The sequence below is a fragment of the Panthera leo genome, chromosome B3, assembly GCF_018350215.1.
Source record: "Panthera leo isolate Ple1 chromosome B3, P.leo_Ple1_pat1.1, whole genome shotgun sequence".
Classification (NCBI taxonomy): domain Eukaryota; kingdom Metazoa; phylum Chordata; class Mammalia; order Carnivora; family Felidae; genus Panthera; species Panthera leo.
In genome coordinates this window covers 84,502,392-84,519,509 of record NC_056684.1, presented here as the reverse complement: position 1 = coordinate 84,519,509, position 17,118 = coordinate 84,502,392, and the positions used below count along the sequence as shown (strand labels likewise).

Here is a 17,118-nt window from a genome sequence, read left to right as displayed (position 1 = left end):
TGGATTTTGAGTCATCTGGCAGCCCATGGGACTTAGATAAAGAAGTACCAGGTGTCCTGCCTGTCTCCTAATTGAGACGCAGTGAAAACAATATAGACTTGGCAGTATGGTTAAAAGGATGGATTAAAGCCCAGCTTTGTCTACTCTGACAAATCACAGCTTTTCCCTCATTGCGTAGTGGCAACTACTAAAGAATTTAATATAATGCATCATAAAAATCATACACAATAATTTGTTATGACCTGTTGCAGACTTTCAGAAGAATTTCTATTAACATAGTACAAATAAACAATATTAATACCAAGATTTGTTCTATTGGGGGAATTTTATTTTTACTGAATATGAGCTACACTGCATGTTTCTTGATGAAATTAGCTACTGTAAGAAAGAAATGGACTATTAATTTACCAGATGCTTTATAATGTAAGCAAGTATATTACTTTCATCTTATAGGTGAGCCATGCCTAGTAAATAGTTCATGGGATACTTCATTGCCCTGTATATTTCAAGAAAACATGCCCCTTTATTACTGCAAATAAATTAGCCACACGATCCTTGAGATGTACTTGCAAAATATATCTACATATATCCTATATCAATAAAATTATTTTTCATTATTTCTCTAAGACCCTGTGTAAGGACATCACTTCAGAATATTTGAAGATATTTCAGGGCCTTTTCGAACTAAAAAGCCAAATGTGGTTTATTTTCTCATTTTTATTAAAGTGTGCCAAGAATTTTTATGTATTATATATAATGTTCTTGTATATAAACATTTTTCAAAAATTGCCAGTCCCCAAATTTAAGCTAACATTTTGTTGGCCATACTTGAACTAACTAAAATGCTTCCTATACCTTTCTTTTCTCCATACAAAACTGAAATCATTGAGATTGGATATAGAAAAGAGCACTGGACTATTAAATGACCAAAGTTCTAATGCTGACTCTACATATCAGCAGCTTTGTTTTTCTGAGCAAATCTATGTTTGTATTCTCCATCCAGGCAAGGCTTATTGTGAATAAACGTTTTATAACGATTTTGCTAAGCTTACTGAAAGAAGTGTTGGTAGATGATCGTTGTATCTTCCTCTAGTTCGAACTGCCCCAAAATACTCTCAATAAATGATGCCCTGGCATGCCTCTCAAGATAGTCTTTTTAAAAACCTAAATATTTAAATTTCTGAGTATTATTTTTCAAGGGTGTTATTACCTGTGTTCTTATAGTGTGCCAGAGCAGTTTTGGAAATCTGCCTAAAATGGTTTTGAAATTACCCTTCGCTGATTTTTATCTACAGAGATTTTCTTGACATTTCTTCCCTTTCTCCTTTCTTTACAGATGGCCATTGAAATGAATAGAAATAGTTTATTAACTAATTTGTTGTCTCATACCATTGTAGAATTTATGCAAAATTTAAAGATTTTTTTTTAAGTTTATTTATTTATTTTGGGAGAGAGAGAGAGCACAAGCAGGGGAGGGGCAGAGAGAGGGAGAGAGAGACAATCCCAAACAAGCTCTGCACTGTCAGCATTGAGGCCAGCTAGGGCTTAAACTCACGAACCATGAGATCATGACCTGAGCCAAAACCAAGAGTTGGATGCTTAACCAATTGAGCCACCCAGGCACCCCAAAGATTTCTTTAAATTTAAAAAGTTGTCACAACCAATGGGGTAAAACATTTCAGTGCTAAATTGTAATGAGTTGTAATTACTTTCAAGATTTATAGGATTTCTTCTTTAACAATTATGATTTTTTTAAGTTATTAGTTTTCTTTTTTCTTAATGTTATACCTTATGTATATATATATATGTTGTATTTTATTCACTTTTTCTTCTTCCAGAGAAGGTCAGCAAGATCAAGGGTGGGATGGAACCAAACTTTCTCACAAGGATTCAAACTCTGTCTCTAAATTCAATCTTAGGAAAGTCCCAACTATATTGGCCCCAAAAGGTTTTGCTTCTGGAGATCTAAATTGGGGTTCAAGGAAGGGGTTGTTTGCATAACAAGTCTTCTAATCGACTGTGAAAACTTTATTCATTCCTTCTATAATTTATAAACATCAAGTACTTCTGGTCTTGTGTTAGGTGCTGGATATAGAAAAATAATAAAAGACATGGCCTCTGGCCCCATGACATTAGTCTCCCTGCTAGTTTGTTAGGAGAACAAGCACAAAGACAAAGGCATACTTGGGAGGGGGCGGGTGCCTGGGTGGCCCAGTCTGTCAGGCGTCCGACTCTTGATCTTGATTGATCTCAGCTCAGGAACTTGATCTCAAGGTTGTGAGTTCAAGCCCTGCATTGGGCATGAAGCCTACATGGGGAGGGGGACGGGGGGGAGGAAGTGGCAGGAGCATACTTGTTGTTTAGTAACTAGTGCTGAAAGAAGGGAGGAAGCCCTAATTTGTGGCATTTGTCGAGTCCTATGATGTGAAAACTTTCACCATAGCCAATTTCAATCTACCAGCCATCTTAGAAATGTGGTGAATATCATAAGTAGTACTCCAATTTTTTTTTTAATAGGCAGAATTCTCCTCCCTCTGTTCTTGGGAAAACTATACAAAAAAAGGAAATAAAATTTCTATGTGCTAAAACAGCAAAGAAATCACAGAAATATATGAGTGCAGGCAAGTGCCTAACTAAATTAGGAATTTCAGAATGGGCCTTAAATCCCTGAGGCTATGATACTGAGTACAGATATAAACATTCCATACTTTGCCTTCACTTTAAAAGGAGCCAATATTTTTTATCTTGTTTAGGAAAGAAAACCTTAAATCTGAACTTAAGAGGAAATTAAGTGGTGATAGGTCTCATATATATGTTTACAATTATAATTTTCATTACTCCTTTTTGTGAAAAATGCTTCATATTCTTCCTATGTGCATTATAATGTATACACACACTTACATTTTTTTTTTGAGACTAGTCACAAATTACAGTTGAGCTAAATGTTTGTAAAATCTATTGGCCATGCCATGAAAGTAGTGATCACAAAACTGAAGGTTTTGCCCTTATCTAGCTAGCTAGCTAGCTAGCTAGAGCAAGCAAGCCAGTGGGGCAGAGGGACAGAGAGAGAGAGGAAGAGAATATCAGACAGGCTCCACACTCAGTGCGGAGTCCGATGCGGGGTTTCATCCCACAACCCTGGCATCATGATCTGAGCCAGAGTCAAGAATCCCAGATGCTTAGCCAACTGAGCCACCCAGGCACCCTGAAAGTTTTGCCTTTTCTAACAGTAAAAGCAGTTCAGAATCCTATTAAGAAAATTGTAGAGAATGAAGGGTTGTTGCTTCTTCAAAACCAAATCTACCTTTTGGGGCACCTGGGTAGCTCAGTCAGTTAAGCATCTGACTCTTGATTTCAGCTCAGGTCATGATCTCATGGTTCATGAGTTCGAGCCCCATGTCAGGTTCTGTGCTGATGGTACAGAGCCTGCTTGGGATTCTCTCTTCATCCCTCTCTTTCTACCCTGCGCACACTCTCTCTCAAACTTAAAAAAAAAAAAAAAAAAAATCTACCTTTCATATATCATCCCTGTACATTAGTAAAATTGAAAAATGTATTATCCTCCTGCAGTAGCTTTTCTTCATATTTTTTTCTCATGAGAAATCCGTTTCCTCTCATCAAAATAGGTCAAAAGGCCCTCAGTACATACCACAAACAAGAAATATTATCAGAGTTCTTGTGCATAAATACAGGTATATTTCGTAAACAGACATTGAAAATTGCCCTCAGGGAGACAGCACCTGCTATTTACAAAGACTTGAGCCAAAAGCCAGAAAAACCATTTTCAGCACAGATGTAGGGGGACTTTTGGGTTACCCTATATTTATATCCTTTATCTTCAATATCCTTATTACATAAATAGGAGCAGGTGGTGGTATCCCCATTTAACATATAGAAAAACTGCAGCACGTAGAATTCATGCATCTCTTTCCAGGACCGGGCAGAAATTGAACCCTAGTTCTTGACAGCTGGTCTTGATACAGTGACACAGAGCCATAAATAATTTCATATGTAAGTTTAGAATCAAAAGTAGTTACTTAAAATGAATAATAATGTTAAGCACAGATTAGGTTTAAAGTATTTATACTACAGAAAATGTTTAGTTCCCTTTATTAATTTTAGAATAGTAATATTCCCCCCTTTTCTGCTTTTGCAGAAAGTAGAAGGAAGGAGGATTAGTGGATAATTATATTGCTGATTGCAGCACCTGTGTGTTATTTCTTTTGATTGGCTGGTTCTGTATTAAAGATTCCTACCAGCTAAAAGTCTCCCTCATCAAATGGCTTTTTGTTAGCTAGTTTTGGCTTAGGTTGTTTTAAATTTACAACAAAAACCTTCATTTAAGTTAAACTTGTACTTTAAATTTTGTTTTTGAATTTGTTTACCATTCCCTTTTTATCTCACGCATTTCAGTTTTTTAATTTCAATGTCAATGGCAACATGCACTCACAATAGGAATATAGCTTGAGCTATCCTGTTTTTGCTAGCCGTCAAGTTTGTGTATATCACCCAATTTATAGGTACTAATAACTCTTCCCTAGAGAGTTGCCTTTTAAGGAATAAGTGTTCTAATCTATTATGAGGAGATATAGGAATTAATGGCTTTGGATTATGGTTGCCATTGCAGATGCTAACAGCACTGTGTTTAACTTTATCATCATCTCAATCACAAAACATCCTGTTTATAGATTCGAACTGTGGTTTAAGTGTTAAAGTTCCTTGTGTCTCCTTAATATATATTTTCTAAAAGGGGGGGAAATGTAAGTACTATAGATTAAGTTAGTTTGTTTTGATGTTGTTGTTAATCTGGCTACATCAAACCTGGAAAATTATAAAGAATATTTAGCTTTTAGAAAGTGAGTTACCAAAAAAAAAAAAAAAAGAAACTTTCAGACATTAGCCTGCCTAACATGTGATACATGCTGCAGTTTTTCATTTAAATTCAACCATTAATGATTGTTTTCACTCTGCCACCTAGACTTGAATTATTAAAAATCGTTTTTAGAAAGCATCATTTTACGTAATGAAGATTAAATACATTAAATAAACACATCATGTGTTTTTATACAAAATGAATACATTATAGCTGGATAGTTTTAGTTTGTATAGCTTTATATTTGGGTTTCTTCAGAGTTTTGTATAGTGAAATAGAATTACACTGCAAATGTATTTTACGTAGATATTCATTTCTTTAATAAATTTTACTACATTGGAAATATTCTCCTGGCTTTAGAAATATTAACATTTGCTTTCTTTCTGCCTAATTCTTGTGTAAATATAATAAGATAAAGTAAAATATTTCATTTATAGGCCCTCTGAAAGTAGAGCATTTTAAAAGCAGGTAGGTGTCTCCACCCTACTTTTCATGAAGCATTTTACCCATTCAAGCAGACTTTTAAAAACAGCTTGTTTTGATAGCAGACTGTTCTCCTGTGGGCCTTCAGCCTTTGCTTCCTGGCAGCACCTTTGGTGCGAAAAGAGAGTGATCAATTGGGAGACTATCAGTGCCAGCATGCATAGAGTGATAAGTTAACACACCACTGGGAATTTCTAGGGCCCACCAAGATACTTCACTTCTAATGTGCTAACAAGCTCATTTTTCTACCTCTTGCCTCTTCAGTTATTTTTTTTCTCAGAAGAGCTTAGAAGTTGAGTGCATCAGGCATAATGAAAAGCTCTGTAGGAGGGAGAAGCAATAACCCCATTTTTCCCTTTTCAGCCAAATAGAAAATTAGTTTCTGGTAATACACAAAGGCCAGTATTTTTTGTACAAGGGGCACTGCTGTGAATCAAAGGACTCTATTAACTGCAGAAAATTCGGCAGCTGTGAATCTCCCCCAATGAAAAAAGTACTTTCCAACAAGTTGTGAGATATGTGGTATTATTTAGATTGAACCATCAGTTACATCCTCTTCCACTTATAACCATATACCTCCTTTTAAAAGTGTGCCTATATTACTTTTCTAAGTTAACATTCAAAAATACCTACATGATTCTTCCATAAAATCCTTTCCACTGATCATTTAATATAGCATCTTCTTCTGTTGCTACCCATTTGAGAAGAATTCTTTTCAAAGTTCAGTCCCACTGTACAGAACTGAAAATGATGGATTGCAAGAAATTGGAATTCAGATTATTTCAATATTTAATGCACAAAATAAATTGTAACGCAAGAAAAAGTACTTAAGCCATTTGGAGGGCAAAAGACATCACAGTCTAAGTACCTACTGAATATAATCTTACCTTTAACTCTTAGCCTTTTTCCTCTTCTTAATCAATAACCTTTTATAGATGTAACTGGCTGTGTTATCTCCAATTGAATTACCACTTCAAATTATCTTCCTTACAAATTTTTTTCTTGGTCTTGGTTGTAGACTTGTTCTACAATTTCTAGAAATGTAGAACTACAGTAATCGAGTAGCAATTTTTAAAAAGAATAAAGAATTTTGAGGAAAAATATTAAAATGGGTTTTAGAAACAATGAAGAAAAACTAAAAGGCAAATTTTTATTAGCTTTATACGTCTATAAATGTCTTATAGAAAGCCTATCAACATAGCACAAACAGTACAGTGGGAAAACTTCTGGAAGTTGTAGAAGAAAGGTTAACTGATTTCTCAGTTCAGGAACTGTACGACACGAAGTCAGCATGTGAGTTTTTCCTGATAATTGTATGTTGCTGCCTGCTGCTCTACATTTTGACAGCCATTTCCATAGTTGCTTTCGTGAACAACAGAAATATTCTCTCTCTTTCTCGCCCTCTCTGTGCTAACAGCACAATCAGGCCTGCTGAAACAGGAAGCCTGGAGTGGGTTGTTCAAAAGCAACAACACTTCAAGGTACTGGTTGCTTGTCAATAATATCAGAGAAGAAAATGTGGTGAAAGGGAAGTACAGTATTTTTCTGTCAGTGTCAGTGCCCTGTAGATGCTTTGTTAGACAGTATTTAGGAGTCCCGTGGACTCTTTGCAAATATTCCTGCTTGTTTCAGTGTTATAATTGACTAGATATTTTTTCCTGACATACAGATTCAACTATGTATTTATCTTAACCCCATGGAGTTATTCGAGGATTACAGCAACAGTAGTCCTCCATTCAAAATGAGAACAATTGTTGGGAAAATATAGGGATTTTAGAAAAAGAAGAAGATATGCAGGAATTTCTCACAATAAGTCTTTACAAATGAAAAATAGAGAATTTCAGACAGTATTTTAAACAGCATTCTAATATTTATTGTGTGGCTTTTCAGAGCAAATCTGTAGACTGAAGCCGATTTAACAAGATAAAATGAGCCGAGGCTGACCTGATAGCAGTTGAATCCTTTCTCAAGTACATGGTTCCCTTCATTCTTCCAACAGTTTAGTGGTAGTATAATTCTTTCCTAATAAATGTCTCTAGGTTAAGCTGCCATTTATATGGTATCCTGAAGAGTAAACTTATGTTAAAAACTGTATTTTTTACTCTTTAAAAAGCCATACTTTTAAGTGGTACGCAAGAATAGTGAATAATTAAGAAGTAATGGCTTAGCAATCATAGCAGTCCTTTTTGATAAGATCTGTTCTTTTCCAATGTAAGCTGCATTTAAGTACATCCTTAACTGAAGGAAATCAGCTATGAGGAGAGAGCACGATACCTGCAAACAATTGTCCAGCATCATTTAGAACCAACGACATTTGAAGATTTTGCAGCACAGGTTTTTTCTCCAGCTCCCTACCATCATTTACCATCTGATGCCGGTAAGATTAAAAGCAAGTTTTAGTTACTTGTCATTAATGGAACTTGAAATGCAATACCCTTTTGTTCTAAACTCTTAAAATAGAAAACTTACTTAAATAAATTTCATCATTGAAACATTTTCATTATTTAATATTTGAATTTGGCCTATAAATTTAATGTATACTTTTTTTGACCTAAATGCAGTTCCATTAAAAGTCAACAATCTTCATAAAAGTACATGCACCACATTTTATCTGAGCTACTGGACAGTGACTGTTGTGTTTCATGGGATCATTACTGAAGTATCTGCAAAAGAAATACAAGTTGAGTACACATTCTGTCTCAACTTTAGAGGATCAAATTTTATGGCCAGGAATATTGCCTTATCTCTAATTTTACAAATAAAGTTAAATAATTGTCTAGGTTTAGAAGTACTTGGTACAGTAAATTATTTTATAATATTTCAAGATTATAAGAGGGTACTGCATTTTTACAGTTAACTAATTTTGAAAAAAATCATTAAGAAAATAAATGACTCATGGCCTTCCTATTCTGTAATACTTTGCACTCCTTATGATTGTTTCATTTATTTTATTTTCCCTCTTTAGATCATTAAATATCAGTTCTGTTTATCTGAAGGTAAGACAAAGTGTCAACCAAAACACCCTTTGTTCTTCCCCCATTTCCTTTTTAAAAAATTAGCAAGTGCTAAGCTTGTAACTCAAACAATAAGCAAACTTAACACTGCCCTCATTCATACTAAACATTTCAGAAATTGTCACTAAATTTCTTCCAGAATTATACTTACTAACCCAGGTCTGCATGAAACACTAACACTGGTTCTGGGATAAAAATAACTAATAATAGAACCACCCCCTTGGTTGAAATTAGTTACACTTTGTTGTATTGACCTTTTTTGTTTCTCAGCATGAAAAAAATAGTACTACTGAGCTGATGAAATGGTGTGTCTTTGTATTTTGTAATGTTTTGCATTGTTATTGAATATCTTAATTCATCAGATAGTTATTCTGTGGTGTGCTTTGCACTGTACTGGGCACCTGAAATACAAAGATGACTATTTGAATGGTGTTCAAGGGAACAGGAAAAAAGAATACAATATAGTTGAAGTTCATCCCAAGAAGCCTTCAAATTCTTATTATGATATATAAGTGTTCTTTATATTAAATAAGTTTAAAAGGCATAGTAGTCCTTTTCTGGCCTAATTTATTTGGGGGAAAAAAAAAAGACTAAATCTCAATTGAGATTTAGTTGCTAAAATTAAACTTTCCATTCCTGTCATCATGTAATTTGCCATTATAAAAATAATATTACCAAAAAACTTAGAGCCTTTTCAAAATTAATATAAAACACTATCAAAGAAGAAAATTATATAGACTAGGTTGAATCTTTTGAAAGAGAAAGAGGTCTTAAGATTCAGTTCAGTGGATTGACACTGTCTAAAATTACTTGGTTTGGAATGAAGAATGATGGTAAAAGAAAGATATTAAAAGTAAATTAATGAACAAAATAAAAACTAGTTAAATATAACTGGAAATTTCATTGTTTAGTAATAGAGAATATCTGAAAAATACTGAGCTACATTATTAAAATAGATATGAATAACACTTTCATGTATCACATAGTTGAATCATAAGTTTCACAACTGAAAAATATTAATAGGACTATATTCAGACTAACTTTCCCCCTTAAATTTATAAAAGCCATCAGTTTTCATATTGTAGTTTTTTTACCAACTGGAGTCCTTCATATTCTTCTTAATGTTCTCATATTGTGCATTTGGCCAGTTACATAATGTGGGAAGCAGTAGTCTCACTTTCTGAGGCATAGTAACCAAGTCAAGGTTCTGTTGGCTTCATTTTTTAATGTATTTTACTACTTTATTAAAACTTAGTGGCGCGCCTGGGGGGCTCAGTCAGTTAAGTGTCTGACTCCGGCTCAGGTCATTATCTCACGGTTCATGAGTTCAAACCCCGCATTGGGCTCTGTGCTGACAGCTCAGAGCCTGGAGCCTGCTTCAGATTCTGTTTCCATCTCTCTCTGCCCCTACCCCGTTCGTGCTCTCTCTCTCTCTCTCTCTCTCTCTGTCAAAAATAAACATTAAAAAAAATATTTTTAAACTTAGTTATATCAATAGTAATGAAGATGTGTATTTTAACATAAACTTAATACTATGCTACAAAGTATTTACTATGCTACAGAGTATTTTCAGTTAATTTTTTAAAGTTGTTTTTGCCCTCAGGAGCCATTATAAAAGCATGCAATCTAATTTTTAAAAGGGTGTTGTTATCTGTAAATGACTTGTTCCAGTATTACTGAATACATTTTTTTTTTGCAGACTTTTTAATACTTGGGAAAGATAAAAATTTTTAGCTAGTGGTTCTCAATTCAACACAATAGTATAAAATTGGAATATTTGCTCTTTTCTATAGTAGCAAAACCATTATGATATCTGAAGAATGATTATCTTTTTCTTCCAGTCATCCCAAATTTTTATCATAAACCACCCCATACATGTAGAACTCCCTTTAAAGTACTCCCTATAAGTCAAAGTGAGAGAAAAAAAATGAAATAACCACATAATAGCAATAGGGACCTGACTTTTACATAATAGTGTGAAGTTTTTTAGATTTTTACTTTTTTTTTTTTTTTTTTTTTTTTTTTTTATTTTTGGGACAGAGAGAGACAGAGCATGAACGGGGGAGGGGCACAGAGAGAGGGAGACACAGAATCGGAAACAGGCTCCAGGCTCCGAGCCATCAGCCCAGAGCCCGACGCGGGGCACGAACCCACGGACCGCGAGATCGTGACCTGGCTGAAGTCGGACGCTTAACCGACTGCGCCACCCAGGCGCCCCTAGATTTTTACTTTTAAGCATAATGATAAAATTCAATTGTCACACTGAAGAAATGCATTCGAAATTGTAATTGAGAATCAACTTTAGATATCCTATGCGTAACCCATGTATATAAAATAATGCTAATTGATAACAAATATAATCATTTGAAATCAAGTTTTAAAGAAGTGCCAGTATGACAATCATGTAAAGAATATAATCTGTTCTTTCTAACCAATCCTATAATTCTATTCAGTGGAATAGTGTAGAAAACCACTATTTTTTAAATTTACTTGGTTCAAGATTCTCTAAAACCTGCTTTCTGGTTAACACTAATGTATCAACTGTTTGACATTGAAATCCAAAAAAGATACAATTTTTAGTGTTATTTAAATTAGTATGAAAAACATTTTTGGTGTGTCATAGTTGATCCATAAATTTCATAACTGTATTTTCTCAAAAGGGACTCTGTGACAGTAGACTGATACTCAAGGGAAATTATTTTTATCCCTAAGGTCATTGAAGAAGATATTGTGATGTCACACTTTTGTTGATCTCCCATAACTACATTACCCATTATTAGATTTTTCTTGTCCTTTATTTTTAAAAAAAATTATAGGAAAAAATCCCTTTATCTTTGTCAGGCATGTGTGTGGAAAATATCAAAAGTTTTACAGTGGCCTCCTTTTTTAACTTTATGTTCATGAATCTCTCTCCTCTGACTCTCAACTTTAAAGTTTAAAAGAATTTTAAAATGAAATTACTTCTTTTCTTGGCCAGGTTACATTGGTGGTCCAAAAATCTAAGTATTTTTCCCTAACATCACACTGTCTTTTCAAATCAAGTCTTTTTTTTTTCTTTAATAAAACAAATTCTCGGATGCCAGCAACAAGAAACAGGATCCTGTTTTGCTGAAAGTACACAGTAAATATTAATTGTCTTTCTTAATGTCAGCATTAAAAATACACCCATAATTGTTCCACTATTTTTTTACTGTCATCAGCCATAAATATTTTTGAATGCTTATTGTGTAGTCTATCTTCAGTTACACCTAATACTCTGTTACTTAAATTGAGTAGATACCTCTCTTTGGATTTATTGTTTTTCTACAAATTAGAAGTTTTAGTACTCTAAATATTAGAAGGTTGATTGGTGTTTGTCTCTATTATGCATATATAGACATACATAAATATATATCTAATACACATACCACTTTGTTGAATTACTTTTAGGTTCCTTTAGGTTACATATAGGTTCCTACTTAAATAAATGTGAAAATTGTAATAAAATTCAAATATTTCTATACCATCAAAATAAGAGATAAAGTGATAATGAATACCTAGAGTAACATCTAATCTTCATTCTAACTGCAGTTTTGCTCTTAATTCACAAATATGTATTGCCACATGTAGATAGGACAGTATTATGGTCAGATCTATCTCTTTAAAAGTTATTTTAAACTTTCCTCCCCTTTTCAGGCTTTGAAATGATCTGACAGAACACACTGGAGCTCCTCAGAGGATAGTTATTTTATACATATCCTAGATGTTATTATTATTTATAAGTGCCAGTAGGAAAATCAGTTTCCTTCAACACAGAACATAAGCTATATATTTGTTATGTTTTTAAACCTGAAGTTGTAAGCAGTCAAATGTATTTTGAACTTGAAAATTTGGCTTATGTCTTGTTGACCAAGAGGCAAATAATATTAGTCTTAAAGTCCACTAACCTTTTGTGACAATAATTACTAAATTCAGTTTCCACATAGAACATTCATTCAGATGTATAATTTTTGTAGTGAAAATAATAATTGAACAATTACTGAGTGCCAGGCACTGTGCTAAGCACTATACGTGCATTCTCTCATTTAATCTTCGCAGCAGTTCTGGGGGCCTGAGGGGTAGGGGGAGTTTATCCAGAGTCACCTGACACTTGGTAAAGCCAGAATCTGACTTCATAGTCCATGATCTTAACTATTATAATTACCTGTGTAATCTAAGTATTTTCAGTAACTTCTTGCTGTTGAAATTGCCCTACAACCTGTCATATTTACAAATTAGATATTGTTAAAGATTCTCATTTTAAAGATTCTACTTTTCCACCCATTGAAAAATCTTTTTTTTTTTTTTTAATAGATTAAAGTTGCCATGGGAGAAGTATGGAGTATGGGCTTTGGAATTAGACTGATCTGGATTTAAATCCTAGTTCTGTTATTTATTATCCACATAGACTCAAGTAAATTAATCTCTTAAACCCAGTTTCTCCATCTGTAAGGAGATAAAATATGACACACTTTAGACTGACATGTTCTAAATCTTCAGTAATGGCAGTTTTTTATATCTTCATTCAAAATTAAGCCACTTTATTTGCCTGTATTTCTCTACTGTTTAATTTTAGGGGTGCCTGGCTGGCTCATTCGGTAAGGCATATGACTCCTGATATCAGGGTTGTGAGTTCAAGCCCCGTGTTGGGCATAGAGATTACTTTAAAAAAATAAATAATGTGTTGTTTCCTTTATGACATCCAGTGGTAGTGCATACGTGCTAATCTTAATCACTAATCAACTCCTTTAACAATATTAAAGCAGTAAGATTATTAGGGTCATCTGAAAACTTTAATAAGTAAGATTATATTTTGTGGGACTACCAACATAAGAGTGGGTAAATTCTTTAATTTTCTCAAAACTAAACAGTATGTTGTGTCCTCCACATTTCAATGGTTATATTTTGTAAGTGGTAATTTTCATCAAAAATATTTCTAATCTCTGTCTCTTCCAGTCCTCATCTGTTCTGATTCAAAGTCTGTTAAATTTTACTCTTATCTGTTTAGTAGCTTTATTATTTATATAGCTACACTTACTGTATACCTGCTGTGTGCCAGATCTTTGCATATGCAGTCATTCATCCCTCACAACTTTGCAAAATAACTAGTATTGTCTCCATTTTACAAAAAAAGAAAACTAGATCAGTTTACCCAAGACCCAAAAGCTAGTAACTTGCCAGACTTGGCATTTAACCTGGGCCTGTCTAACCCATCCCCATATTCTTCCTAAAACATCACAGTGCCTCTTAGTTCAGTATTCATTGGATCTACTTTCAAATTCAAAGTATTTTTTTTTTATAACTTCAGTGGTTTTAAATGGTCATACCTGTCAGCAAGCAGTACAAAGCCATGATAAATAACAATCCACTGAGTTCCCTTTTGTAATCCGTATAGACCCCAAAGCCGTGTTCATTATAATCAGTGTACAAAGACAGAGTATGTGAGTACTATAAGAATATTAGAGATACAGTACATAGGACCCCATAAATACTTTTTACTTGAGGATATATTAATAGAAATGATTAAAGCAACATTCTTTATGACTCAGGTGATAGAAATCAATACTTAGGCAGACTAGGGTGTGAAATGAAGGGTACGTATTACTGTATTCTTTACATCTAAAATTGAGATCTACTGTAAATTATTTATAGAGTTTGAGTATGCCCAGTATATACCACAAATAGCATTTGCCAAAACTGAAGAGGTACTGATAAGCTATATACCACACATGCTAAAAAGCCTGATTTGACTCTCAGTTTATTGAAGGGGGATTTCACACTGCAGGCAGTAAGGGAGACATGGAGAAATTGCTGTTTTTGAGGAAAATACCCTTTGGTTTTGGCATACTCTAAAGCAGTATTCTCCAGTAAAACTTTCTATAATGATAGAAATGTCCTATATCTGCACTGTTCATTATGGTTGCCACTAACCAGATATGGTTGCTCAACACTTGAAATGTGGCCAGTACACCAAGGACCCACATGTTTATTTTCACTTAATGTTAATTTTTAGTTTTAGTGTGGCTATGCCTACCTCTTTGGACAGTACAGCTCTAGAGATCTTATGACTTAGTGATTATGACAACCTGCCACCAGTACAATGAGCACTTTAAAAGGTAGATGTTTACAGAATCTCTCATAGACTTTTTTTCTTTTCTTTTTTTCCTATTTGAACTTGTTAGTTGGTAAGTATAACATTTGAATTTACAAAGCATTGTCCATTGTTAAACATCATCACTCTAATGCATTGCATGCCCAATTTCATAATAAAACTTGATTACTTCTCTGCTCCTCAATTAACACCTGTAAAATTCTGCAGTGTCTCTCATATCTGTTATCTGTCTTCTCTTTTGTTTTCTCACTTCTGCTCACTACTCCATTTCTTCATTCACAACAAAGAAAGAAATGCAGTGATAGTTCTCTTCCTCCCAAAACCTCCGCTAGAAAACATTGGCCATCTCAAGGTAAACAGCCATGGGAAGGCCTCTCATGATTGGCCGGGAATAATATGCATTACCAGAAAAGCATGAGCTACCGCTCTTCACCTTCCTTCTGCCATCCATCTGCAGTGCTTCCCTAAAAAGGGCCATGGATTCATATTCTCCTCTAGGTTTTCCAGTATGGGTCCAGTATGAACCAATTCAGATCTTCAGGAAGAGTAAAGGTGAACAGAAATATATTTCCTTCTCCTTGTGTTTTGAAGGCCAACCTCATTTCAGTTAGAAAACAAAGAATTGTTGGAGAAATTACTTTGAAAAGAAGGGCAATTGGACCTAGATTCCAAGTAGTGAGAAAATATTTCTTCCCTGATAATATGTTTGTTCTGAAGTATAATTGTAACGTTTCACCTTAAAAACACTCTGAAGTATTCTACCAAGATAGATTCTTAATAATACATCTCTGTGAGATCAGTACCCCTTATTGAACAGTTTTGTTCAATATTCATAACTTCAATTTAGGCACAAATGTTTCATTATATGGAAGTGTTAGTATGATTATTTCCACGCTTGAAATTTCTGTGAGGTGCTCCTTTGGCTAACAAATATGCCAAAAGTTTTCCTGCAGAGTGAAGAAATGTATAATAAGCCTGCAGCCTGTGTGAGGTGTTTGTGACATACATAAAGAAAATGTTCACATACATAAGGCCCAGAAAATCTGGATTAAAGTGTCTTAAAATATACAGAATTTTTAAATTTTTATTCTATTTTCAGATTTTTTTTTTTTGGAGGGCTTTTATTTTTAATGTAATTTCTTATTCAGAAACTATCTGAGGGCCTATAGTGTGCAAAGTTCTATAGCATTGCTGTATATTAGAGAATCATAATTCATAGAAATATGGTGCAGAGGTAAAGATACTACTTCGTAAATAACACAAAAAAAATTCCAATTTGAATTTGTTTTTCCTTCTTTTAATGTTTGTTCATCCTACTGGTTATTTACTTGCTGTGACTGGATGGAGTAACTGCAAAAATTTAAGTTAAGGAAAACAAAAGCATTGCTTATGTCTTCTAAATGGAAGACATTTTGAGGGGTCAACTTGTCTTTTATTAAATTTCAGATAAGAGTTCTTGTCTTCCTCCTTCCCCTAGGAATTTATCTTGCCCCTTTCTAAAAGCATATTTAAATACCCAGCGTCTATAATGGTCTCATTGTGTTGAATTTCTTTTTAGAACCATTCGGTGCTGTTGTTTTCAAGTTTGAGCAACGGAGACCCTTTTCTTGGTTATACCCTGTACTTTAGAGATAGGAATTGGTCCTTCTCTCACCTGCTTCTTCAGCCCTTCCCTGCATGCTAATGATGCTTTGGATCCCTGTCCTGTCTGGCCCAAAGATTTTGCTTCCCATTGCTTTTCCTGAGGAGCTCTCTGGTTAGTCCTGGCTCTGGAAACAGTGATTGGTGCTTTCTTGCTAAGATAATTACATGAGCCACCAGATGACTGGGTTTTAAATAAAATCTTAGTAGGCTGTTCTAAAAGGCAAGTTTTGACCTTGCTTTTTCCCCCAAAAGACCTCATTAAGGGTTGGGATCCATGCTACAGATGAGTAGCAGATTATATCTTATGGGGTGAGAGGCCAGACGACATGTGCTAATGCTCTTAATATTTCCCACAGGCTCCTACCCAGAGATTCTATCCAGTGAAACTCCCACAGCAACGCAGGTAGACGGGGCTGACCTGGCCTCTCCAATGTCTCCTCGAACTAGCAAAAGCCGCATGTCCATGAAGCTGCGTCGATCCTCTGGCTCAGCCAATAAATCCTAAGGAGACAAGCAGCCCAGCAGTGTGATCAGCAGTAGCCACCTTAGCATGAACATAGTGTTAACCCTTTCAGGCCTTCGTGTTTGCCATAACTTGCATGTATCTTCCTGAACATTTATTTTAAAAAAACACTGGATTTAAGTAATTTGTAACTTAATAGGTTTGGGTTGTTTATTCAGTTGGTTTTTTCCCCCCCCAATACTCTAAGCTGCCATATTTTTGGGGGGTGGAGTTTTATTCTACACCCTTTACCTTCCTAGATAATTATGTCTAAGCAGTTTCACTTTTAATTTCATGATTAACTCTGAGCCAAAATATAATTGGACAGATAGTCTCATTATTTTATTTATCGTGCCCCATTGCAACTTTATGGCTCAGTAAATATATGATTGTTTTTTACAAATGTAAATTTTTAAATTTAAGCATTTGTAAAGTTATAGCAAAAGTTGCAAATCTTAATACACAGGATGTG

At 34.4% G+C, this 17,118-nt stretch overlaps 1 protein-coding gene across 7 annotated transcripts in view; it reads left to right on the top strand.

Annotated features, from left to right (window-relative positions):
- Positions 1–16,763, top strand: part of RALGAPA1 (Ral GTPase activating protein catalytic subunit alpha 1) — a 264,987-nt gene extending 248,224 nt beyond the window's left edge. For 4 of the 7 annotated variants that reach the window (XM_042942992.1, XM_042942991.1, XM_042942988.1 and 1 more), the window contains 2 exons: positions 7,609–7,733; positions 16,501–16,763. In XM_042942992.1, coding sequence (XP_042798926.1) covers positions 7,609–7,733; positions 16,501–16,649 — 274 coding nt within the window. In that variant the 3' untranslated portion in view covers positions 16,650–16,763. Of the gene's footprint in view, positions 1–7,608; positions 7,734–8,321; positions 8,353–13,224; positions 13,228–14,570; positions 14,574–16,500 lie in introns of all 7 variants that reach the window. The other 3 variants (XM_042942990.1, XM_042942994.1, XM_042942989.1) reach the window with 3 other exon arrangements.
- Positions 16,764–17,118: the final 355 nt, after the last annotated feature.